The sequence below is a fragment of the Mustela nivalis genome (genome assembly GCF_964662115.1).
Source record: "Mustela nivalis genome assembly, chromosome: 2".
Taxonomy (NCBI): domain Eukaryota; kingdom Metazoa; phylum Chordata; class Mammalia; order Carnivora; family Mustelidae; genus Mustela; species Mustela nivalis.
Genome location: NC_139021.1, coordinates 122,487,035 through 122,513,614, shown reverse-complemented (window position 1 = coordinate 122,513,614; position 26,580 = coordinate 122,487,035). Strand labels below are relative to the sequence as shown.

Sequence of the window (26,580 nt, the reverse complement as noted above, 5' to 3'; positions counted from 1 at the left end):
GTTACACATATTCATATCTCCTCCGTGCTCAGGATTCAAAAGCTTATCCTCTGTGCTTATCAGGGATTTTAGTTTCAGGGAAGAGATAGAAAAAAAGGCTTACTGATAATTTCAGACTTCGAAAATGCAAAGGCAAAGCAATGTCTGGAGTTTTATAGAGATGGGTTGTTAGATGGAAGGAAGGGCTGTGCATGGTGGGCTGACAGGGAGAAGACCATCCACACTGACTCCCTCTATGCAAAGGTCTGCAGCCTGCACTGCAGGTACGCCAGGTAGAGTAAATCCGGCAGAAGGAGGCCTTGCATTGGGAGATGTGATGGTCAGCATCCACCTGGGTAGCCTGTATTCCCCAGTTAGCCAAACACCAGTGTAGGTGTTATTTTAAAGGTATTTTACAGATGTGCTTCAAGTTCACTATCAACTGACTTTAAGAGAGATTATCCTAAATAATTTGGGTGAACTTGACTCAGTACATTTAAAAAGACTTAAGAGCAGAAATGAACTTTCCCAGAAGAAATTCCGTCTTCAGGCTGTAGCTTCCGCCTGTGCCAGAGAGTGTCAAGCCGCCCCTCCTGGTGGCCTGCCCTATGGGTTTTGTACTTGCCTTGCCGGGTCTCACAATCGCATAAGCCCGTTTTTTGCAATAAATTTCCCAACACACATCTTCTGGTTCTGTTTCTCTGGTTGAAATGTGACGGATACAGGAGGGAAGGAACTTAACTGAAATCAGGGGCTCTCAGGGCCCTGCATTGTTTTCAGATGAGCTCAAACACTTTTCCTTTAGACGTCATTCTTCAAATTCAAGAAGGGTGGGGCCGTTTTTCAGACAAAGTGTTGCTGAAACAGCAGGGAGACCTTTTGTTCTCTATTTTTGTGCTCTAAGCAGATTTAACAGTCTCTCCCCTCCCTTTTCTCCTTAATTTCTCCAAAGGCCTGCAAACTGATAATAAGTCAATAAATCTATGCTCAGCTTAATAGTGACTCAGCATAGCCAGTTGGGCTTGCTGAATGAGTTGTGAGTGCAGGCAGAGTGGTGTTAGAGGATATCTGGACGATTTTACTCTCAGGCACTGTTACTCCTTCAAGTAGGACTGAATTTCTGCCTCCTACAAGGGTTCTGTTGCATCGGCCAGTTCCCAGGATGCTAGGCATTTCCAGGATTGGTGAGAATAACTCCAGGTTTTGCTTAAGCTTTCCGTGCTCTTTATAGATCAGCAAACCAACCAGCAAGCAAAGCAGCTGTATGCATGATCAAGAATTTGAGTGGGTTTGGCTCCTTAGTGCCTTTCTCTTCCTTTAGGGAGATGAACTTGAAATTCTGGTCTCAGCAGGAACAAGGGATGAGAACCTACAAGAGTTTGCTGGGCTCCCTGCATTGTGGGTATCGGGGTAAGACTTTCCTGGCTCAGTCATCTGCTCTCTTAGGAAATGCTTGCTCTGCTGCCAGCATACAACCTGGTTACAGCTCTGTTTTTTGTTTTTTTTTTTCCCTCATTGTGCTATCAGCCTACTTATGGCTTCAGTGCAGTAGGCCTCACCATCTGACCACTCTTGGGATTCTAAAACTTTTTAGGAGAAATAAGTGCATGGAAGTGATTTGTTTCCCAAAAGGCATGCTTTCTTTCCCAAAGCTATCTTATAATAATGACAAATTTGAAAACCACATTATGTTTCGGTTTTCCTCCATTTAGAATTTTCATCCCTTTGTTGATATAAGCACATTTTAGGGCCGAGTTCAAGACTTTTTTTTTTTTTTTTTTTTTTTTGCCCATGGCGGTCTCCCTTTTCTGAAATCCCTAAACACATGATTTGAGCTTTTCTTTCGGTGCCTCTTATCTGTGACCTTGGTTTTATTTTATTTTATTTATTTATTTGACAGACAGAGATCACAAGCAGGCAGAGAGGCAGGCAGAGAGAGAGGAGGAAGCAGTCTCCCCGCTGAGCAGAGAGCCCGATGCGGGACTCGATCCCAGGAACCTGGGACCATGACCTGAGCCGAAAGCAGAGGCTTTAATCCACTGAGCCACCCAGGCACCCCATGACCTTGGATTTTAATTGAACACTTGTGTGTTTATTTTGTCTTCTGGGGTAGGTCTTATATTGTGTGTCCTCCTCTCTGTGCTTCTGCCATAATAGGAGACTCCAGGTCTGGGCTGTCCAGCACAGCTGCCACCCACCACATGTGGCTACTGAGCACTTGAAATGCAGCAAGCTCAAGTTGAGAAGTACTCTAAGTGTAAAAAATTCACACTGGATTTCAAAACCTTACTACAAAACAAAAGAATTTCAAATGTCTCCTTAATGATATTGCAGTGTTGAAATGATAAGGTTTTAGATATATCGAGTGAGATAAAATGTATTACTTAAATTAATTTTACCTCTTTTTCTTTTTCTTTTTTTTTAAAGATTTTATTTATTTATTTGACGGAGAGAAATTACAAGTACACTGAGAGGCAGGCAGAGAGAGAGAGAGAAGGAAGCAGGCTCCCCGCTGAGAAGAGAGCCCGATGCGGGACTCGATCCCAGGACCCTGAGATCATGACCTGAGCCTAAGGCAGCGGCTTAACCCACTGAGCCACCTAGGCGCCCCTCTTTTTATTTTTCTAATGTTCCTACGAGGGAGTTTAGAGTTCCATATGTGGCTCACGTGTCCGCGTCCTTGTATTTCTATTGTGTAGCGTTGCTCGAGAAGACACTTGGTAAATAGTGAAGGGATGACAGTGAGCAAATATTTAGTTTTTCGTTTAATGAATGCAGACCTAAATATAATGTTACCAATGTATTTTAAAATTTTAAGAAATATATTCTTCCTCCATGCTAATTTGAACAGCCAGCAAAAATGTAGCTCTGTTGTTACTTCCTAAATTACCCTGAGGGCTGAAGGAAACAATTTCACCACTCACTTGTAGATCGTTCTGACTTCCTTATAATAATTCATTCTTCTCATTTTCTTAATTCACCCGTGATCATAACAAAACGCTTTTTCAGTTAGAATTTTCACTTTCACTTCCTTTTTTATTCCCTTCATTGGCTGAAAATTACCTCAATCAGTCTGATTTGCAGATGACTAGTAACAAATTATTTTATGTTTTTAGTTTCATTTTGTACTGACGAGGTTGCAGGGCTCAAAATCCCATCCTTATCTTGCTCACTTTCTTTGCTCCTTTCCTCAGTTTGTAGGGTTATTTCCTAACATACAGGTTCTTGCTTTTTTTGAGTGAATGTGTCCCCACTGTGCCAAAAATGTTGCTAGAAGAATAGAATATCTTTAAGAGCCCTGACTACTGTACGCTAGGAAGGAGAGAGCTGTTCCCCTCTTAGTGCCCTGCACCGCCGTCTACCATCCTGAGACCATTCTGTGCTGACTGGCGGCTCCGCCACTTAACATTTAGCCAAGGACTAAAGGACTTTCAGTTCCCCCAACTTGTCAACATTAACCTCCCAGACGGAATGTAGTAATAGTAATAATGTCTCCCAAACACCAGTATACACACAGTTGTAGTTTCGAGAAACATTTTCACTGAAGGCAAACTGAATATGAAGGCATTGATCCTTGGTGTGTATTAGCTTCCCACTATCTTCTCACGCTTTTCCATTTTATTTGCAAATGATATATTCTCACTATTTCCTTATTAAAAGATTCCTTCTTTCTCTTAAATGAAATGGCAGAGATAATAGACGGCTGTTGCATTTTAAAAACTGACTTTGCTTGTTAAAAACTGGCACACAGACGATGAAGCTTCCTTCTTCCTTTTTTCTAAAATTTTACAACTTTCCATAAATGGAAGCACTGGCTCATATTATGAGTTAACTAACTTTTGTTCCAGAGGCGCCTTCTGTAAAGTACAAGACCTGAAACGTTAAAAGTAATCTCCCCTGAGAGTTGTCCTTCCATTGTATTTATCTCTTGAGGAGTACTGAGGAGTACTCTATGGTTTCTCATCTTGGGAAACTTGCCTGCTATTACTGAGAGCTAAACACATACGTGTGTCATGTCTTGCAGATGTGACTTAATGGTCAATTCCAGTTATACTTTGCCCTGATTGTTATTGATAAAATACGGGACTGCTGTGGTTTAAATCCATATAAACAGAATCTAGAAATACTGTGGTTCTAGAATGAGAATAAAATAATTTGCTCTGAACTTTTAAATACCAAAACAAGCATGGATGTTACATTTTCATCTGCCATAAATTTATAGGAACTCTTAAGCTGTAAGATATTAACAAATGTACATTGGCGTTTTTATTAATATTTTGATTTTTAGGTGTCAGTTGAAATGCTTCTCAGTTGGGAAGAATGCTAAGCTGACTTTCGCCTTAGCCCTCTCATTGATTGGCTCTGGATTCTTGGTCAAATTGCAGGATCTTTCTGAGTTCTAGTTTTATCATTCTAAAAATGTGGTGTTTGGACTCTATCCAAGGCCTCTTTCAGCTCTAAAATTCTGTTTTAAATCTCTGAGACCAAGATATTTTTCTAAGTAAACAGCAGATGGCAGTATGAAAGTAGAGAAATTTTTAAAAACGAGTTTTCAATTTGCTCTTTTCATCAAAGAAATTCTGCTCATGTCTTCCCTGAGCTTTTTTTTTTTTTTCAAAGATTCAAGTATTTAGACCCACATGGTTTATGAACTTATCACATAACTGATAATAATTATGTACTTTTTAGCATGTAATAGTCACAGTGTAATTGTACATGCTATTAAATTATTACCCTTCATCCACACCCCTAGTTTCCCATACTTTGCATCTCCTCGTGGAGTTATCATGCATCAAAGAGCATAGATTTAAAGTCTTACTTTGAGGATGGAACTTGAAACTTTCCAGGTATGCCAATAATAATAATCTCTGTGTTTTAGTTCCTTTGTGTTGTTGAATTTGTTGACACTAACTCTCAGTGTCAACGAGGCTAGTAAACAACTCGGAAGGATCATGCTTTTATGACGTCACCCATCCATTTACGAAATTTGACCCTTAAAATCATTTCTATTTTTGAAGTGTCTAAGTATTTCTCATTGGGTATACAGACAGCTCAACTACTGGATAAGTTTGGTCTTTCAAGTGGGTTTTCCTTTTAAAACAGTGGCACGGAGTATTCTCTTCTGTGTGGCGTATAACTGTATCAGTCTGCCCTTCTGTAGCGGCTTTCACAGAAGGCCTGAAAAGTCAGGGGCCAGTTCATGACCGGGAGAAATTTGGGAGAGCTGTGTGTTTTGAGAGCTCTGTGGTATCTCAATGGTCATATCCTGGTCTTAAGTATGCACTTGAGAGATTCTCTGGTATTAGCAGGAATGTTGGACTTGGGGTGGCTGGATCCTGGCTCTGTCACTTACTTACAATGAAATTCGTTTCTCTGTTTGAAGTTACTAAATGAAAGATATATACAGAAAAGTGTGCATATCATGAGTATAGATAGCTTGGTGAACTTTTCATAAAACAAATTATACTCATGTAATAAGCACATTCACATCAAGAAACAGAACTTTGGTAGTACCCTGGAAGTGGGGCTATGCCCCCTTCTAGTTAAGCTTCCTACCCATTACCAAAGATAACCATTATCCTGACTTCTAAGCATAGAGTAATTTCACCTATTTTTGCAAATTATGCAATTATACAAGGTATTCTTTTCTTGTGTTGACTGTCTTTCTCTCTCCATATGTTTATGAGATACTTCTGTTTGTATAGCTACAGATCATTCGTTCTCATTGCCATATAATAGTCCATTGTATGACTATACCAGAATTCACTTCTGTGTTCTCTTGCTGATGAACATCTGGGTTTCTAGGCAACTCTGAATTGTTCTGCTATGAACATTACATACTTTGGTACAGGAATTTCTTTTGAGTATATACATAGAAGCAGAATTTCTGGGCTATACAATACGCTATATTCAGCTTCAGGAGACAATACCAGCAGTTTTTAAGAGTTCTGATCCTTTCCTATCCTTGCTAACACTTACTGTTGTCTGTCCTTAGCCATCCTGGTGACTATATTTTTTAAAAATTGGGAATAATAATTTGTATTTTGAAAGGCTGTTGTCAACTTAATTAAGATGTATTTCTCTTTGTTTTTAAATCCTGGGGTCTCTCTTCTGCTATGGGCTTAGACAACCTCTCTGAGGCTTGGTTTCCTTCCATGTAAATGAGACTAATGGGCTGAATAATCCTTAATGTCCTTTCATTTCTGATAAGCTCAGCTCTGTAGTTGTAGGTGCTTTCTAGGTACACTTCTAGTGGGAGAGAATTTCACTATCACTTAAATCCCATTACTTACCATGGTTATCCATGTCACCCACTTTTCCATAGAACAGATCCAGGTAGTGTCACCGTTACCTGTCACTCAACAGTGTACTTCCTCTCACAAATTCCAGGTTACACATAGACTGTAGGACAGTGGTACTGATGGACTCTTACTGGAATGGGGGGGTGGGGGTGCTTCTCCATTTAGCCTCACCTGCCAGAATATTCTCTAGGAAATGAATAATCACCCCTGCATCCCTCTATAGGGTCATGATTGGTTGTGTTCAGCCAGTCATCAAGCTTGTTTTCCTCATCAGTGTATGATGAGGGAAGTTTAACCAGGGGGCAAATGCAGGGGGCAGATTCAGGGGGCAAAATCCTCAGCATAATATGATGGATAAGACGCTGGACTCAGGAGTCAGACTGCCTGGGTTTTTACGTCTTCTTCTGTTACTATTCTGGTGGCTGCTGCTGTTCTCATCACTGAAGAGCTGGCAGTGACTGGGGACATCCTTGGGTCAGGCTTCGGGATCAGCTTGACATCTATGCTCTCATTGGTCATCATGGTAACTCTATGAGGTGGTACTGCCATTACAGTCATTACAGTCATCAGATGAGGAAACTGAGGCACAGAGAGATCAGAACAGTTGCCTGAGATCATATTGCCAGCAAATATTAGAACTCGAATTTGAAGAAGGTCTGACTCCAGAACGCCCATTTCTTAACTCTGTGGCCTTACTATCCGGAAACTTTAATTTCCTTATCAAAAAATGAGGTAGTATCTACCTTCCTGGGCTGCAGTGAGATTAAAATGAAATGTGATTGTTTATATGAAGTATCTCGCAGAGTGTCTGGAGTGTAGTAAACACACGGTAGCTGTTTACTTTAGTGTTATTGTGTGATGGAAGGAATCATTTTGAATTTATGATGGGATGGAACTTATGATTGTGGGAAGGAGGTTATTGTTAAATAAGTGAAGGTTTCATTTATTATTTTAGGTCCTGTCTGCAGCCTCTGTGTCTCCTCCTTTGGAGCAAGACCTGTGACAATCTTCAGTGGCTTCATGGTAGCTGGAGGCCTGATGTTGAGCAGTTTTGCCCCCAATATCTACTTTCTGTTTTTTTCCTATGGCATTGTTGTAGGTAAGAAACCTGGTCACTATAATTTTTCTAAGATTCAAGAGTTCAACATCATTTTACCAACATCAGGTTTATTATTCAGTTAATATGCAGCATGAAAATGATGGAAAATAATTTACTTTCAGTGACATGTCACCAAAAATTACTGCCTTAGTAACATGGTCTGCCCAGTGAATCAAAATATTTGAAAGCATAAACATGTTTTATCAATGCACATTATGTTCTCTTGCAAGGCACAAGAAGGTTTTTCATTTCAACACAGCACAAAAAAGGCAAGGGGCGGGAACAGGAGACTAACAGCGCTTCTCACTGACTTAGGGAGTGGTCCCTTTCATATTGGCCGGTTCAGCAGGGCTCTGTTGAGTTGTTTGTGTTCCAAACATCCTGTGCTTCCAGGGCCCATATCGCAAAGTTACCACAGAAGTAAAAAGTGGTTTTTAAAACATATTATTATTATTATTATTACTATTACTATTATTATCATTATTATTATTAATTTTTTAAAAAGATAAGACAAGAGTGAAGAAAATGGTGAATGGTGGGGAAAAGTGATGATGATCCTGGTTACAGGAGAGGAAAAACAGAGGGCTCAGGGGCCTGCGAGGACATTTTTGGGGCAGACGCCTTTGGGATGTATTATACTAATTGTATTCAATGTTCAACCTCATCAGATTATTCCTAGGGGCTGTCGTAGGGAATTTGGAAAGATGATGCCAGCTGCTGAAGTTTTTCTTAGTGTCTGAAAGAACCTAATTTTGTTGACGAGTGATACTCCTCTTTTTCACTTGGGACTGTTTCCTGAATAATACATAATAGAAATAAGAGCAGCTAATATGCACGGAGTACTTCCTATGTGCCTGGCTCTGTGCTGAATTCTTTCTCTGACCTCAGTTAATCTTCACAAGAACTCACATTACAGAGAGGGAAAGTGAAGCTCAGAGAAGGGAAATTACTAACTGAAGCTATGTAACTAGGAGATTTGGGGTTGAATCCACTCAGTTTGACACCAGATACCAATCTCTTTCACATTTTTGTAACTATTTTTGGTGCTTTTCCAGTCCTTGAAGTCTATTTTAAATTTAACTACATACTCTAATACTGCTGAGACCTGAATTCCATGTTAGTTCTTTGAAAGCATGCAGTACATTTTTGGTATTTTATATTTCCTGGTGGTTAATATAGTTTTGGACTGTGGGTACAAGTACATTAGTCTCTTGTGTAAAATCTGAGAGTTCCACTGAATAGTCATTTTGCTTTATTGTCTAAAGTCATAAAAATAAAAATGTAGGTATCTGTGTTTACACATGAATATTGGATTATTCCTTTTAGGATAAATCCCTTTTTACGTAGAAAATTGAATGATGATGCCATTAATATGATTTGGGCTTTTTCCCCAAACTCTGGACTCCACACTTAAATTTTCTTGGGATTTTCCTCCTCCACATGGTTTCAAGGTTTATCTAGGCATACGAAGGTGTTACGGACTTAAAAACTGATGAGCAGTGAGTGATACCATAGCATTTGCATTACCTATAGATAAAAATAAATTTCTAAGAAGAAAAAATCTGTTTACATGTCTAAGAGTTATATACATTTGATTGTTTTGGAAGAATATCTAATGATACATAGAAAGAAAAAGACAATATTAACTAACTCCCATAACTAAGATATATAGAAAGAAAAATACAATATTGACTAACTTCCATAACTAAATTTCAATTTCTCTAGCAATGGAGGGAGTTTTATCACCTGTGAAGTTATTTTTGGTTTGGCATATGTTGTTGGAACCTTTTGAGAGCTAACTGTGCCCCCCACCCCCACCTCCATGAGTCCATGATTTTCAATTAATTAGATAGGACTTGAGATTTGTCTTGGCTGGTGATGATGTTATAGGTCTCTTGGCTTTCTCTACTATGATAACTCTTACCCCGTTGGCCAAGGAACATTGTAGAGGGTTATACCCATCACCATGATTGGGTGAGCCAATGAGGAACTTGGATGGGTCCATGGACTCAGTGGATCCATTGTGAGCCAGACCCGGGCCATGATCCTAAGGCCATGTAAATGCTTGAGGACCCTGGTTAATATTGCCAGCTCATGTTCTGTGTCCAACCATGGTCAAAAGGTATCCCACTTTCACTAGTGTACAATTACCTAAATAAGAAGTATTTGCAGTACCATTACCTACATACTTGTCATAGCATTTACTGTAATGTCTTTCCTCCTGGAATGCTGGTCTCTCTTTCACTTAATGATTCTGGGTCAGAAAACTGGCTCATGTCTGAAGACTCTGATTTGGCAATAGGTTCTGAATCCCTGAAACTAAGAAGCAATTGTTAGCTCTTGGAGGGAGTACTGGGTTTAGGGTTAGGAGACAGAGATTCCGTAAGCCTGAGCAAGTTAAATGACAAATGGCCATCCCTTCATCTGTGAAGGCGGGCTGGGAAACCTAACTCACACAGGTTTTGTGAGGACTAAATAAAGTCAAGTGAAATATAAATACAAATAAAACAAATAAAAGAATTGGGTTGGATTTCAGTTAATAAAGAGATCGCTTCCACTGGTAATTACTGGGGCCCTGTGAATTACTCCTAGCCAGCAGATAATTAATACTTAATGCCATGGTCAACATCTTTGTGTCTCTTTCTTTCCTTTTTTCATCGGTATGCTCATAATCCAGGGCTCATTGAATATTTCTGGGATAAATAAATGAGATAATACTGAATAATACTTCTACTGTATCATCATTTAGAATCTCCAGTTGAAAAGGAAGTGACAGGAAATTATTATGTTCTAAAGGCATTTTCCTTTTTGTATTGAGTTTCTTAGAAAAAATAAAAAGATTCACTTTAAATATTTTATTTATTTATTTGGCAGACAGAGATCACAAGTAGGCAGTGAGGCAGGCAGAGAGAGAGGGAGAAGCAGGCTCCCTGCAGAACAGAGGGCCCGATATGGGGCTAGATCCCAGTATTCTGGGATCATGACCTGAGACAAAGGCAGAGGCTTTAACCCACTGAGCCACCAAGGTGCCCAGAAAGATTCACTTTAATTATATTATTCATTGAGCACCAGTTCTATGAAGAATTGTATACTAAGCATTTTCATTTGCCTAGGATGAACTAGATGGTCTCTTAAGAGCGAGAGTATGGGGAGGGAAGGAGCCAACACCAAGAGGCAGTCTCTGGGCTCCAATCATGTGGGTTAAACTTATCTTACTCACTTGCCAGCTGTGTGACTCCAGACAAGTTACTTAACTTCTATTTTCTTTCTTTCTTTCTTTCTTTCTTTCTTTTTTTATTTTTAAGATTTTATTTATTTATTTGACACAGAGAGAGAGAGATCACAATTAGGCAGAGAGGCAGGCAGAGAGAGATGGGGAAGCAGGCTTCCTGCTGAGCAGACAACCTGATGCAGGGCTTGATCCCAGAATTCCGAGATCATGACCTGTGCCGAAGGCAGAGGCTTAACCCACTGAGCCACCCAGGATTCCCCTATTTTCTTATTGTTTTATTTTTAAAACAATGTAATAATGACATCCACCTTCAGGTTTTGTGAATTGAGGATGTAATTCAATAAATATTAGTTAGCATAACTGTTATTAATAGTTTTGTGACCTTGGAAAGTTATTTGATCTCTCTGAGCTTTTCTTTTAATTTTTATTGGATGACTTCATGAAGCTATTGTGCCTTTTCATGAGATAATGTATATAGAAAAGCACGAGGAGGTGTTTCATACATCCCTTCCCTTAAATTCCTTTCTGAACACTTAGTTCAAGACCACAGCATCAGTTTTTTGCTACTGAGGAAGCTTTTTGAATCAGCAATATTTGTATGACAGATTTAAGAAGATAGAAAAAGAAATTAAACCTTTTTAGTATGTTTAATTATAATACACAATATCAAAAAAGATACTAAAGTGTATTAACGGGTACAATTCTGTTTTACCACTTAACTGATGTTTTAAAAAGTATCATCTTGTTCAGATTTTCTTTTTCTTTTCTTTTTTTTTTTTTTAAGATTTTATTTATTTATTTGACAGAGACAGTGAGAGAGGAAATACAAGCAGGGAAGCAGACTCTCTGCTGAGCAGGAAGCCTGATGCAGGGCTCGATCCCAGGACCCTGGGATCAGGACCTGAGCCGAAGGCAGATGCTTAACAACTGAGCCACCCAGGAACCCCCAGTTTTTAATAGCTACCATGGAATGACCATTTCCCCTTTTTCAAGTGACTGCAGACCACACTGCCAAACCTGGGAATTCAGGCTTCTGTTTTCTCAATTACTTTATTAAATCAGGAAAAATGAAGTCGGGTGTGGGGTGCGGGGTGGGAAATGTGTGCTGAATGAGTTGTTCAAGTGTCTCCCCAATAATTTCTTTTGGCTTTTCTGAGTTGTTCACATGTCTCCCCAATAATTTATTTTGGCTTTTCTGAAAAGCACAACTCAAAATCCATGTCTTCTGTCTCTTTTCTTCAGAGTGTATTGTTATTTAGCTACCTGGGTAGTGTTTTCTTACTATTCCTTCTCAGTTTTTGGAAAAATTCAATTTTCTCCTCCTGTGTGTTCATGGTAATATCTGCATATGTCCTGAATCTGCTCAGGTTATTGAGATTGAGGAGGGAAAAGACCACGTTTGCTCAGTTATGGCAAATGTAATGAAGGTCATTTCCTGAGGTTCATTTTAGCCATTAGAGTTTTAATAAGTCATTTTGTTTTGTTTTGTTTTGTTTTTCATGGTTATATCATTAATGATAGTTCTTTTTTGTCTCCCAGATGCTTAGTTGTAATAAGGAACTATGATTTTCTAATTAGTTTGAGGCTGTTATTGATATAATGCCATAATACTCAGTGAAAAGTGAAAACATATTATCAATACAATGGTTATTCCAGGCACAGATACTAAATCTTTTACATTTTTTATGTTTCCTAATCTTTACAGCTATCTTGTGAGATTGTTTTAAAGATAAAGGCACTAAGAATTAGAGATTAAGGAAACTCTCAAGTCCTCAAGTCACCCAGCCAGCAAAGTTAGAGCTGGGATTTGAATCCAAGCCTGCCTGATTGCCAAGCCTGTGCTCATAACTAGTCAATGTCATGTTAAGGGTATTCATGCTAAGCTACAAAAATCAGAGCCAGTTTATTAAAAATGCTAGCCAACTGCTTGCACTTTTAAGCTCTCCATGCAGATGTTTAAAGCTAGTTGCATAAAAGTACCTGCATTTGGGGGCACCTGGGTGGTTCAGTGGGTTAAGCCTCTGCCTTCGGCTCCAGTCATGATCTCAGGGTCCTGGGATCGAGCCCTGCATCGGGCTCTCTGCTTGGTGGGGAGCCTGCTTCCTCTCCCCACCTCGCCTGCTGCTCTGCCTACTTGGGATCTCTCTCTCTGTCAAATAAATAAATAAAATATTTTTTTAAAAGGGGCTGCACTTGGATATATGCTAAATTTATTTATCTTTTTTGGTGCTTTAAGTTACCTTCTCACAGTTTCATTTCTAGAAGTAGATTTTTCTGGAACACTATATGCAATTGTCTCTCCTAACCGTTGGTCAGGATAATAAATCATCTTGGCTCAACTATTCTAAGAAGTGGTTCAAATACTTGCTTTAAAACATACAGAAGGGGACTCTTGGGTTTTTTAAGATATGAGACTTCTAGTAGCCAAACAGGGAATGTCCTGGGCACTGGCCCTTCCCCCAACTGCACACAGTGTCGGATTCTGTAGCTTCACCCATGTTGTTTAAGATTGCCATTTTAAAGTGCACTGTTACTAAAATGTTTCCTTCTCATTAAAGTAATACTGCAGGGAAAAGTTTTCATATATAAATGTAGGGGTTTGATAGATATCCACTCAGTTACATGCAAAAATATATATATATATATAATGGCAGGATATTTAAAACAAATTCATGGACATTTTCAAAAATACATATTTGATTTCAGATGTTCTATTGCCTGTCTTCCTAAAATAGATCAGACTTCTACTTTATATGCTTTCATTCACATACTAGTTCTTTAGAGATGCTTGCTTTAGTTATTCTAAATTTGAAGTGTTTTATAATATCAGAGCGTTTTACTTCAGTTATATTTTCTCCTCGTAGCTCTCTTATTAGTTTAATTGATGTAGGTGTTTTGTTTTTTGTTTTTTTAGTTTATATGTAAGGATTGAGGAAAATGAGAAAATGAGGAAGTTTAGTGTGATTTGCCCAAAGCATCATCATCCTTTAATGCATAGAAGTAGCAAATTAGTTGTATCTTTATTCAAACCATGTAATTCTAATTCTGTCTTTCTAATGAGGCTATCCTAATGAATTAATTAATGTAAAAGAAAAAATCTTTAATATTTTTTAAGCTAAGATTTAGTTTTTGGCTAAAATAAAAAGTAAAAAAAAATCAGCATCATTGAAATGGGGAACAGATATAAGAAGTTATTTAAAAAATACATATGGTGCACCTGGGTGGCTCAGTGGGTTAAGCCTCTGTCTTAGTCTCAGGTCATGATCCCAGGGTCCTGGGGTCAAACTCCGCATCAGGCTCTCTGCTCACTGGGGAGCCTGCTTCTTCCTCTCTCTGCCTGCCTCTCTGCCTACTTGTGAACTCTGTCTGTCAAATAAATAAATAAAATCTTTTAAAAAAATTAAATTAAAAATACATATAATACACATGTATATACATATAGAGTGATTGTGTTTGTTGTATGCATAGAGACACAAACAGGAAGAGAAAAATGTAAGAACGCAAATGAGATTTATGGGTAAAGGTAGTAGACTAACTTCTATGGGGAGTTCATTCAACAGAATTTATTTAATTTTTATATGTATTTTTAAAATATTTATTTATTTATTTGACAGAGAGAGAGAGAGAGAGAGATCACAAGTAGGCAAGCAGAGAGAGAGGGGGAAGCAGACTCCCCGCTGAGCAGAGCGCCTGATGTGGGGCTCAATCACAGGACACTGAGATCCTGACCTGAGCTGAAGGCAGAGGCTTAACCCACTGAGCCACCCAGACGCCCCCATTCATCAGATTTTAGAAATACTCTGTGCCAGGCTTGGACCTGGAACCAAAATACTTGGATGAATAAGACACAGCCTACCATCAGATAGCCCATTGTCTAGTTGGGGGGATAAACTTGTAGTTTTGCCACTTGTGGATGAAACCAATATTCCGTGCCGGTGTCGTATGTACCTGTAGGGGAGGGGGTGCTGAAGCAGGCTTCATGCAGGAGTTGATGCGTGAGCTGGGTGTGGAAAGACAAGTAGGATGCAGTCAGGTGGGCATGGGTTTCGAATGGGGAGTGAGGGGGGTGGAATCAGCAAATGCTCAGAGGTGTGATACAGGGTGGATAAGAGTGTTCTTACAGATACTTGTTTAAGGACTACAGAAGTCATGTGGATAGAGCAAGTACCTCAACGCCTGGTATGCACCAAAGGACGACAAAATGTTTTTATACAGACTTGACTGTAGGAGTGTGACGTAATGATAATTGTATAACAGCAGCTTAGAATACAGATTGTTGGAAAAAGAAAAAAGAAGAAGACAGATTGGTGGAAAAAGTACTGGATGTTTGAGACAGCGATGAGGAAGCCGGGATTCAGCTCAGAAAAGATGAGGAGGTGAATGGAAGCAGTGGTAGGGCCCAGAGGGAGGCTGATAACTTAGGCAGTGAGCGTGATAAAGAGCACGGGTCTGGTTTGATGGGAGGAGATGAGGGAAAAGAGGCCTCGGAAGTTGTGGTCTTGCCCAGAGGTGTGTGAAATGGAACAGAAGGTGTGGAAAGGAAATGTCAGAACATGTAAGTACATTTCGTTTTTACCTCCTTAAGTAAAGGGAAACAATAATATTTCACTAATGTTCATGCTTTGAATTGCTAATATAGGTATTTAGTTTAAAAATTATACTGCAGGCGGATGCTTAAGATAGTCTTCACTGAGAGGAGTCTGACCAAAAATGACAGGAGACTAAGGGATGATTTAAGACACTGATTTCCAAACTTTATATTCTTGGGACCCTTTACATTCCTTTTGTAGGACCCCATGGAGCTTTTGAATATACAGATTATACTTGTAGATATATATTCTGTTAAAATTAACTGTATTAAGTGCTGCGGAATTTGAAAATATTTGGTTAGTAATTCATTTAAAGATAATAACAAATCCAGTACATGATAACATAAATAATGTACTTATTATGAAAAATACCCCTATTTTCTCCAAAGAAAAACAGAATTTAGTGAAAAGAGCTACATTATTTTATAGTTCTGCAAATCTCTTTTTAATGTTTGGCTTCTTAGAAGATTTCTGGATTCTCATATTGGCTCCATACACAATCTGTTGCAATCTGTTTTTTTTGATTGAAGTGTATGAAGTAAATATAGTCACAAACAAAGATGTATGTAGAAAAGGGAGTATTTTTTAATAGCCTGTTCAGGTAATTATAGATATCCTTCTTTGGTACTATATCAAAACTTGATGAGGGATGGTTTTTCAATGTTAATTGTAATGTGGAACCTGGTACCACATCAGCATACTTTTCATACTCTGTTATATTAAGCCCATTTATTTATTCTGCATTTCTCTTTTTCTTTTTTCATTTCTTCAGTGATTCATCACTTACATGCAACACCCAGTGCTCATCACAAGTGCCCTCCTTAATAATCACCCATCAATCCATCCTGCACCCACATCCTTCCATCAACCCTCAGTTTTTTCTCTAGAATTAAGAGTCTCTTATGGCTTATTTTCCTCTCTCCATTTTTTCTTTTACCCCTTCCCATATGTTCATCTGTTTACTTTCTTGAATTCCACATATGAGAGAGATCATATGGTATTTGTCTTTCTCTGACTGACTTACTTCACTTAGCAGAATACTCTGTAGCTCCATCTACATCGTTGCAAATGACATGTTTCTGCACTTTTTTAACAATTTTTTTTTAGATTTTATTTATTTATGTGACACACAGAGATCACAAGTAGGCCGAGAGACAGGCAGAGAGAGAGAAGGGGAAGCAGGCTTCCCACCAAGCAGAGAGCCCCGTGTAGGGCTCGATCTCAGAACTCTGGGATCATGACCTGAGCCAAAGGCAGAGGTTTTAACCCACTGAGCCATCCAGGCGCCCCATGTTCTGTCCTTTTAACAGATCTTCATTCAAGCTTCATTTTATAATAACATGAATTGGTTATTTGAAAAATATTGGTTCACTGAGTTATGAAAGAACTTTTAAATGTTGACAAATTTCATTATACAACATCAAGAATCACTTTTGTTACTATCACCAACAAACTCATCAGAAAACTTTATATATTGGGAAGCTGTCCAAATTCAAGCTGTCAAAATACAAATTTTCTAAAATTCTATTTTTTTCCCCTGGAATGTTTGGATTTTATCATTGGTAACAGTTAGTGCCAGTTGTCTCCCTTCTTAGTTTGTTTTCAAAAAGATGTCTGCCAAATACCCAAGTCTGAGTAACCATAGTTTTTCTGTTAGACATTCTTTCAAATACAAATGGTTACACTGGAGAAGAGGGGCTATTTGAGCTGGCAACTGAAACAATTGCATAAGGGCTTTCCCTTGTAACAATTGTCATCCAAATGCATTTTTAAAAATTTTTGTTTGTTTTTATTGTGAGTATGTAGTTAGGTAGCTTAACCTGATACAAAATTTTGGTACCAATACCTTGATTTGTGCTAAGGCCCTTGTGGTTATACTCACCCTCTGTTTTTCTCCCTCAGCATAAATGTAAACACAGTGAAAAAAAAAAAAAAAAGCAGAGATCATGTTAGTATTACAGTTGTCACCCCTTATCCATGGGAGATACAGTCTAAGACCACCAACAAATGTCTGAAAACATGCATAGAAATGAGCCCTATGTTTTCTCCTATATGTACGTACACACCTATGATAAAGTTGAATTTATAAATTAGGCACAGTAAGAGATTAACAATAACTAATAATAAAATAAAACAATTATAACAATATACTGTAATGAAAGTTATGTGAAGTGGTCTCTCTCTCAAAATACCTTACTGAACTGTACTTACCCTTCTTCTGATGATGTGAGATGATAAAATGCCTGTGTGATGAGAGGAAGTGAGGTGAATGAGATAGACACCACGACGTAGTGTTAGGCTACTACTCACCTTCGGATGGTATGGGAGGAGGATCACATGCTCCTGGACTGCGGTTGACTGTAGGTAACTGAAACGATGGAAAGCAAAACTGCGGTTAAGTGGGAGACTAGTTATGACTATGATGAAAATAGTTTTGACTTTATGGACTCTGGGAAAGATCTTAGAGGTTCTAGGAACCTCTCTTCAATAATTTCCAGTTTAAGGTCAGCCTGATTCAGGTGTAGGAAAGCATCATGCTACCTTTTTTTTTTTTTTTTTTTCAGATTTTATTTATTTATTTGACAGACAGAGATCACAAGTGAGCAGAGAGGCAGGCAGAGAGAAAGAGGAAGCAGGCTCCCTGCTGAGCAGAGAGACGGATTCAGGGCTCTATCCCAAGACTCTGGGATCATGACCTGAGCCGAAGGCAGAGGCTTTAACCCACTGAGCCACCCAGGTGCCTATCATGCTACCTTTTTGAAAAGTTTAAGGAGAAAGCATTTCAAATTTCTGCGACATTAAAAAAATAAATAAATAAACTTAACTGAAACCCATGGCTGTGACATAATTTTTAAAAATGGCTTTTTTTGTCTCGGGCTAAAAGTTTAAAAGTTGCTGCTTCAACTTTTCTGACATTGACATTTAGCAATCAGAAATGTCTTTTTTTCCCCTTGTCTCTAATGCCTAACATTTGACAGAGCCCTGACAAGCAAATCACAGAAAAGTAAATTCATTCGCCCTCCCTAGGCTTTCTGACATATAGTCTCAGTTAAGAGTGTTATTTTTTGGTTTTGAAATTGGTTGTTTGGAAACATTTATTTTGTTTATTTTATTTATTATTATTTATAAAATAAATAAATACATTTATTATATAAACATTTATTATTATTTATTTCATATCGCAAAGTGTCCCATATATACGTAGTAACTGTGTAAATCAATCCAACTCATATTTTAGTTGATATTTTTTCCCTTAAATCATATAAAAAGGGCACATTGTTATAAAAAGCTTACTTAAAGTGTAATTGTTTTAGTTTATTTCATTTCTTTAAGAAGACTTTTTATGGAATCCCAGACGATCCTCAAGGTCTTAGGTTGTTTAAAGTCTTAATTTCCTAAAACTTACAGTATATTTGTGAAGCCCATGTAGTCTTTCTAATCATAGTTTAGGTACCAATTAAAAGTACTGAAAATGATCTAACTCATTAAATGGGCAATGGTTAAAATCCAGTTTTTAAACTATGGCTTATGTGTTTTTTATAGAATGATCTCCAAGAGCAGATAATGTTGCGGAAGAAAGGAAAAAAGTCGTAAGCTAGAAGCCAGAGGAAAATTTTGTGAAAGACAAATTGGGTTTATCAGGTGCTAAATAGGGAAGAAAAGATTAAGTTAATAAACAAAAGCCTTGGAGAAGATCTAGAGATAAGTATTGTCCTTTGATTTCAAGAAAGGGAAATTTGGTAAGGTATTTTTTTTTTTAATTATAAAAGAATTTCAAATCTACAGAAAAGTAGAGAATCATACAGCAAACAACTGTATGTTCCACTTAAATTTGACAGTTGTTAATATTTTATTTTATTTGCTTCCTTTTTTTTTTTTTTCAAAGATATCTTAAACTAAAGACATTTTATTCCACATCGGGCTCTCTGCTCGGCAGGGAGCCTGCTTGCTCCTCTCTCTCTGCCTGCCTCTCTGCCTACTTGTGATCTCTCTCTGTCAAATAAATAAATAAAATCTCTTAAAAAAAAAAAAAAAGACATTTTACTCCCAAATAAGGTAGTTTGCATCTCTGCAAGGAAAAAACTCACAAACACATATTTTACTGTGTTGGGATGATCTGAGAACCCTAGAGGACCTGCAGGGGGGCCTTTGTTTTGTAGACTGGGGTGTGCAAACTATAAGCCCTCCTAAAATAGCTTGCACCGGTGAAGGGAAATTTCTCAAATTGTTTAGAGCTCTTTGAGGAGGAAGGGACGCTGAGCTCAGGGCAAGGATTTGGAAGAGAGACAGAAGGAAGCATGTTGGATAAAATTTTATTATTTGGTAATGTAACCATTTTCTCTCTCTGCCCATAATGTCTTGATTTAAATTTGCATTATTCATTCATGCTTTAGCAATTGGACTTTTTTATTTTTATTTTTTTTAATTTGAACCCAACCTTATGATGGGTATAGAATGAGAACTGAGCCTACCCAAATATATTCATTAAGTGTAAAGGATCCAGGAGTCCATGCTCCGAAGAGTTTTAGTCAGTCACAAACAGAACGACCTACAGGACATACTTAATTACTCTTGTTGGTTTTTGTTTTTTCAGTGAAGAACCGTAGTCCGTCTGAATTTATGCATTGTCTTCTTATGTTTAGGACTCGGATGTGGATTATTATACACAGCAACAGTGACCATTACATGCCAGTATTTTGACAGCCATCGAGGCCTTGCCCTTGGCCTGATTTCAACAGGTACGTTTTCAAAATAAGTATAGCTTTATCACCATCCATCCTTCTAATCAAAGTCAAAAGTTACCAAACACAGATGTTTAACCAGCCCCTTCCCAGATCCCACTTAGGAAGCTCCATTTTTTAACTCTAGTCCAAGAAGGAAATGTTATTTTCTCCTGTAAATAAGGGTACAGCTTCCAGAAAATCTTAGGATACATATACAAAAAATCTGGGGAATTTGATGACCAATATAATGAAGGAAAGAAAAGCTGATGGGCTTAGTCAACGGAGAGACACAAGCTGGTGAGAGCTTTACTCAGAGAAGCAGAGGGCACTTAGGAGAGGCCCCTTCTGTCCGAGAGGGGTAGGAGAAATGCCAGGAACGTGGAGACCCCCGGGCTCTGTCAGGAAGCCTGATGCCGCCGTCTCGCCATCTCCACTTACTGCAGAGTGTATAGTTTTTTCAAGAGTCCTGATTAATGAATGCATCTCCCTGGCCATGTGCATATCCTCAGGATAGACTGTTGACTCTTGTTCTTTAATAATCAAGAGATGATCACTGGGGCAGTGGCGGGGCACGTAAATATAACAGCCTTCCGGAGTTCCTCTGATGCTTTAAAGTCGTGTTGTACTATTCAGATGGACTTTTTCCTACACTGTTTAGGGAACTTACCAAATCTTCTGTGGCCAAAAACTTTATGAGTCTGCTTCGGAGACAGAGCTGCCAAGTTTGGTAAAAGTTGTACATTTACATATGCTACTTACTTGTTAATGAGCATGTAGTCCTGGGAGGTCAGATTTCCAGAGAAACCGAGTAAGTTCAATGATCTTTCTGGCAACAGAATCCAAACGAATGTTTTATTCCTGAGGCTAACCCAGTGGCAACAAAGTGATTCCAGATTGAATTAAATGGAGCGGGATATTTACTGAAGGTGGTTAAAGGAAGCATTGCTAGGTGAGAAATGTGAATCATGGTTTAAGAGGAGACAGGGCCAGAGTCTGAGGACACAGTTAAGGTTAAGGCAGGACTGGGAGAAGAAATAGCAAAAACAGAAGACGGAGAACCCAAAGCAGTTGGAATGCAGTTCAAAGAACCTTACAGGCTGTTGCACAGGGGTGGGAGGGAGTATGAGGGCAGGCATGAGCCTGAAGGACAATAGGGCTTATCTGCTGTTTTTGTTTTTTGTTTTTTAAGATTTTTATTTATTTATTTGACAGACAGAGATCAAAAGCAGGCAGAGAAGCAGGCAGGGAGAGAGGAGGAATCAGGCTCCCCACTGAGCAGAGAGCCCGATGCAGGGCTCGATCCCACGACCCTGGGATCATGACCTGAGCTGAAGGCAGAGGCTTTAACCCACTGAGCCACGCAGGCACCCCTGCTGTCTTTGTAGGGGCATAGAGCGTAGCAACGAGCACAGACCCCAGACCCAGACCACCTGGTTTTGAGTCCTGCCTGTGTCACTCACTTGCTGTCTGGTGACAGACAAGTTCTCTAACCATTCTGTCTAGTTAACTGCTGAGTTAAGCTCAGTTTTCTGAACTGTAAAATGGGGATAATAGTACTCATCACATCAAGTTATTGGGAATATTAAAGGAGCATCCGTGTAAGGGACACAGCAAGGGCTCTAACACAGGGAGTTTTATAATTATGATCTAGGTTTCCCTTAATGTCCAAATTTATGTGTGCCGACCATGGCAGAAATTGTATGCTGTATGCTCTCACTCAGTCTAGAAAGGAGGGCCTAAGGGCTTCGGCCACGGAACACTGAAGTAAAAGTGGTTCAACTCTGGACACCTAAATTGGCAGAATCAAGGAGTTTTTAGCTTCAACTCACAGGGAGCCCAGTGAGGCAAAATTAGGGAGAAATCATGGATCTACTTAGTGTGATAACAAGTCCCATGGATTAAAACACAAATGTATTTCTCCATTCTGGAGGCTGGGAATCTGACATCAGAATACCAGCATGGTGGGGTTCTGGTGACAGACCTCTTCCAGGCTGCAGAGTGCCATTTTTTTGCTGTTTCCCCACATGGTGGAAAGGGAGATGGTCTCTCAGGGGTCTCTTTGCTGTGGGTGCTAATCCCGTTCATGAGTGCTCCCTGGGCTCATGACCTCATAACCTCCCAAAGGCCCCACTTCCTAATACCACCATGTTGGAGGTTAGGATTTCAACATAGGAACTGGGGTGGGGACAAGGACATTCAACCTACAGTATCCGCATTCAGTGAAAGAGGACAAGCAAAGCAGAAATCACAGCAGAATTTTTTAAACATCGAAAAGAAACCAAAAATAAAAGTATGTGAAATATTGTGACCTCATCGACAAAAAGGAACGTGGTGTGCATGAAACAAAGATTTGAGGGATGCAATCTTGTCCCGTGGTGCACAGGAGTTAGTAACGAATGTCCACAGTCCAGAGCTGGTCTTCTGCCTGTTTTTGGAGAGCTCATGGGCAAAGAATGATTTTTACATTTTTTATGGTTAATAAAAAAAATCAGAATAAGGATATTTCAGGGCATATGAAAATTATGTGCAATTAAAATTTCAATGTCCATAGATAAAGGTTTATTGGAATATAAAACCATGTTCTTCCCTTTACCACTCTTATTTGGCCAGTATTAATAATGGTTATTCTGAGAGTCTCAAATTGTAAGAGATTAAGACTGAACAGCTCCCATTTCCTTTTTAGGTTCAAGTGTCGGACTTTTTATATATGCTGCTCTGCAGAGGTTGCTGATTGAGTTCTATGGGCTGGATGGATGCCTGCTGATTGTGGGTGCCCTAGCTTTAAATATATTAGCCTGTGGCAGCCTGATGAGACCCCTCCAGTCCTCTGATTGTCCTTTGCCTGAAAAAACAGCTCTGGAAAGTGTACCAGATCAATACTCCATTTACAGCGAGAAAGAAAAGGACCTGGAAGAAAACACAAACATTCCTGGAAGGAGCTACGGTGCTGAGGAAACTTGCAAGAGTGCCTTAGCCAGTGGTGGCCAGAAGCAGGAGAGCCTACTTCATAAAAACCCAACAACAGGGGCGCATACAAAAGAGGCCGAGACGTACAAAAAGAAAGTTGCAGAACAGACATACTTTTGCAAACAGCTTGCCAAGAGGAAGTGGCAATTATATAAAAACTACTGTGGAGAAACTGTGGCTCTTTTTAAAAACAAAGTGTTTTCAGCGCTCTTCATTGCGATCTTTCTTTTTGACATCGGAGGATTCCCACCTTCATTGCTTATGGAAGATGTAGCAAGAAGTTCAAATGTGAAAGAAGAAGAGCTTATTATGCCTCTTATTTCCATTATTGGCATTATGACAGCAGTGGGTAAACTCCTCTTGGGGATACTGGCTGACTTCAAGTGGATTAATACCTTATATCTTTACGTAGCTACCTTAATAAGCATGGGCCTGGCCTTGTGTGCAATTCCATTTGCCAAAAGTTATGTCACATTGGCAATACTTTCTGGGATTTTAGGGTTTCTGACTGGTAATTGGTCCATCTTCCCATATGTGACCACAAAGACTGTGGGAATTGAAAAATTAGCCCATGCCTATGGGATATTAATGTTCTTTGCTGGACTTGGAAATAGCCTTGGACCACCAATTGTTGGTAAGATATTTCTCAAAGTCAACCTGTTTTACTGCTCTTCTTTATAACATCCCTGGATATAGAAATCCAGATTGTAAGAGTAGCACAGACGAGCAAAAAATAAACGGGCATAGATGTCTCATGGTAATGATTTATTCACAATCACTTTGATATAGTTGAAAAGGCCAGCATACTTGCTCAGGGATTTGTGTTCTTTTTTTTTTATTTGGGAGAAACTAAACATACCTGTTTATCCTTGTCCAAATTTTTCAGGAGGTTCTGCTCTGCTAACTCCTAATAGTCCTTTAGAGAGTACATGGGGTACTATGTAACCTGGTCCTTACCGTAGCTAAGACTGTAGCTAAGACTGATGAAATTAGCGGAGGAAGAGACTTCCTCTTCATACATTTTCTATCCAATTCACTTTTTTCTTGCTCTCTTTTCAGGTTGGTTTTATGACTGGACCCAGACCTATGACACTGCGTTTTATTTCAGTGGCTTCTGCGTCCTGCTGGGAGGCTGCGTCCTGCTGCTGGCCGCCCTGCCCTCCTGGGACACGTGCAACAAGCTGCTGCCCAAGCCGGCTCCAACAACCTTTCTGTACAAAGTTACCTCTAATGTTTAGAGGAATGCTGGAAGGCACTACAGACTTTTCTCACAGCAAGATTTCACTGTGGCTGACTCTGAATGAAAAAAAAAAAATTTTTTTTTAAACAAATCCTATGTACTCTATGTACTGTATATGTAGCTTCTATCTCTTGTATATATTTTTTCCCTTTTTTTTCTTTTTGCAAGAAATGGGACTATTCTGTTTTACTATGACTCATGGATTCTTGATGTTGTAAAAATTTGGGCCTGTCTCGGAAGGCTTTCTCTTCGTAAAGAAATATAATTTCTCTGTAGGCTACATTAGTTCCCCTGCAAGGAATCCAGAGGGGGCTCTTCTGTTTTAAACCTGATGCAGGCAGCATGATGAGATCTATGTGAAGGCCATTAGGGACTAAATCATTCTCCTATGTTACACCGGCTAGCACATGAAAACAGTTACTTCAATGGCATTAAGAATTGTGGTGGAGCAAGCCGATCTTTTTTTTTTCTTTTTTCCAAAGATATTTTAAATTACAGTCACTAGTTTTCACTGTTTGATTTTATTTACCTTGAGGCGGCATCCCCTGTTTGGACCCACTGCGCTTAAATCGTTTCAATTCCCAAGGTGTTTCCTGAGAGGCAGGCAGTCTCCAAACAGGGACCCTCCCCACAGCCTTGTGTCATGGTTGGCTGCTAGAACCACGCTCACTCTTCCCTGTCAGCATCCACAGGACGGATGTTTCCCAGGAAGTGTTTCCCAGGAAGTGCTCATTTTACCTGTTTCCCAATAGGGAATGCGTAAACCATTCCGTTCTGGCAAAGGGTCAACATCCATTTGCTTCGGCCACAGTGGGAATGAACTGCAAATCCTTGCATAACTTCTCAATGAAGCATTTATTTGCCACTATCAGATTTTACCACTATCAAATTTTAATTCAAGGCCAGAACTAAAATGCGCGGCGCGCGCGCGCGGGTGTGTGTGTGCGTGTGTGTGTGTGTGTGTGTGTACTCCAAGTCTGTGTGGGACATGGGAAGAGAAAAAGGCAGTAAGAAATTGATACCCTGATCCAACATTATTCAGTCTTATAAAAACTTTTTGGAAGAAAATCAATGTTTAATAAATAGACATTTTTCTAAAGAAATATATTTTTAACCTTGCTATAAGTTGGAATCCTCTAGATGGTTTAAAAAAATATAGTTACCTGAGTACTACTCTTAGAGATTTTAATTCTGTAGGTCTAGGCTGTGGGCCAAGCATCAATATTTGTAGTGAACTCTTCAAGGAATTCTAACAACACAGCCGGGTCGACAATGGGTGTTATAAGACTGGCAATAGAGAAACAGTCATTCTCTTAAATGAAACACAAAAAAGCAATAAACCATTGAGGTGAGGGATTTTTACAAATAGCCAACTGTGGTTCTTTAAATAGGACTCTTCCTATTGTGCCAAAATTGTCTTTTCATTTCTTTTGAAATATGTAAGATTTTATACTTCTATGTTGCCTTTCTTGGAAGGCGCCTAAAGCACTTTATAATCATGAAGCCCCACCACACCTCAGTGAGGTAGGTAAATAGTACTTTTCTATGCAGTAAACCTGAAGTGTGGGGGAATTTCATAACTGAGTTAATCCTACTCAATAATGCAATAATGGGGCTCCAAAGTGCCTTTGGACTTCTACTCCATACTCAAACTTCTGGAAAGTTTTCTGTACCTCATTCTTTAGTCACTGTCAAGGTTAGTAAATAAAACAAGTGACATTTTAAAAAGTTGAACTGAACGTTTTAGTGTTGAAAGTTCCTCTTTGCCAACACTGTCTTCGGGAAATCGTATAACCTGAAAAAATTTAACTTTCATGACATCCTCGCATTCATCAATGTTGATAATTGTCCAAATGCATCTTCCCTTTGTCTACTAATGTCATCCAGTGTGTGTGTTTTCCATTGTCTAGGGAATGAATTTTATGTTAAAATAAAATATTTTTTTGGCTTGTTTTGCATTGGTTTGGTTGCTTTTTCTCTTCTTGGCCATCCTCCTCCCCCAAATTGCAGTGACATTTCACTGAATGTAGAAAAATTAATTACCACATGTTCACTTCAGACCCCAGAACTGGGTGATTGGGCCTCAACATTTTCAAGTCAATCTGCTAAACTATTTTGACCATTGCCTTCCAGAAAGCTAACATGTCAATACTACAGAATCTTTTTGAGGGAAAGGGGATAATAATTGCCAAGATAATAATGATCTTGGCAATCATTAATGGATTTCTTAATAAGTTCTAGGCACATTATATTATTTATCTTTCATTATAGCCCTGTGAGGTGGGGATTTTATAGTCTTCATTAGATGCTGCAAAACATAATTATCATGATATGGAAACATGTATAAGTAGCTTCCAAAAGCAAAATGAAGAAAGTTTCCACTAAACCCAATGATTTCCAACACGGCTAGGAAATGGGACTTCAGTGGGAGGGTTACTATAAAGCCAA

At 39.0% G+C, this 26,580-nt stretch overlaps 1 protein-coding gene across 4 annotated transcripts in view; it reads left to right on the top strand.

Moving 5' to 3' along the window:
- The window catches only part of SLC16A9 (solute carrier family 16 member 9), a 54,903-nt gene extending 28,813 nt beyond the window's left edge, over positions 1–26,090 (top strand). Inside the window, exons 2-6 of one of the 4 annotated variants that reach the window (XM_082721624.1) lie at positions 1,301–1,389; positions 7,237–7,380; positions 19,845–19,940; positions 22,609–23,526; positions 23,952–26,090. In XM_082721624.1, coding sequence (XP_082577750.1) covers positions 1,305–1,389; positions 7,237–7,380; positions 19,845–19,940; positions 22,609–23,526; positions 23,952–24,130 — 1,422 coding nt within the window. In that variant the 5' untranslated portion in view covers positions 1,301–1,304 and the 3' untranslated portion in view covers positions 24,131–26,090. Of the gene's footprint in view, positions 1–1,300; positions 1,390–1,923; positions 2,089–7,236; positions 7,381–19,844; positions 19,941–22,608; positions 23,527–23,951 lie in introns of those variants that run through there. The other 3 variants (XM_082721626.1, XM_082721623.1, XM_082721625.1) reach the window with 3 other exon arrangements.
- The last annotated feature ends 490 nt before the right edge of the window (positions 26,091–26,580 follow it).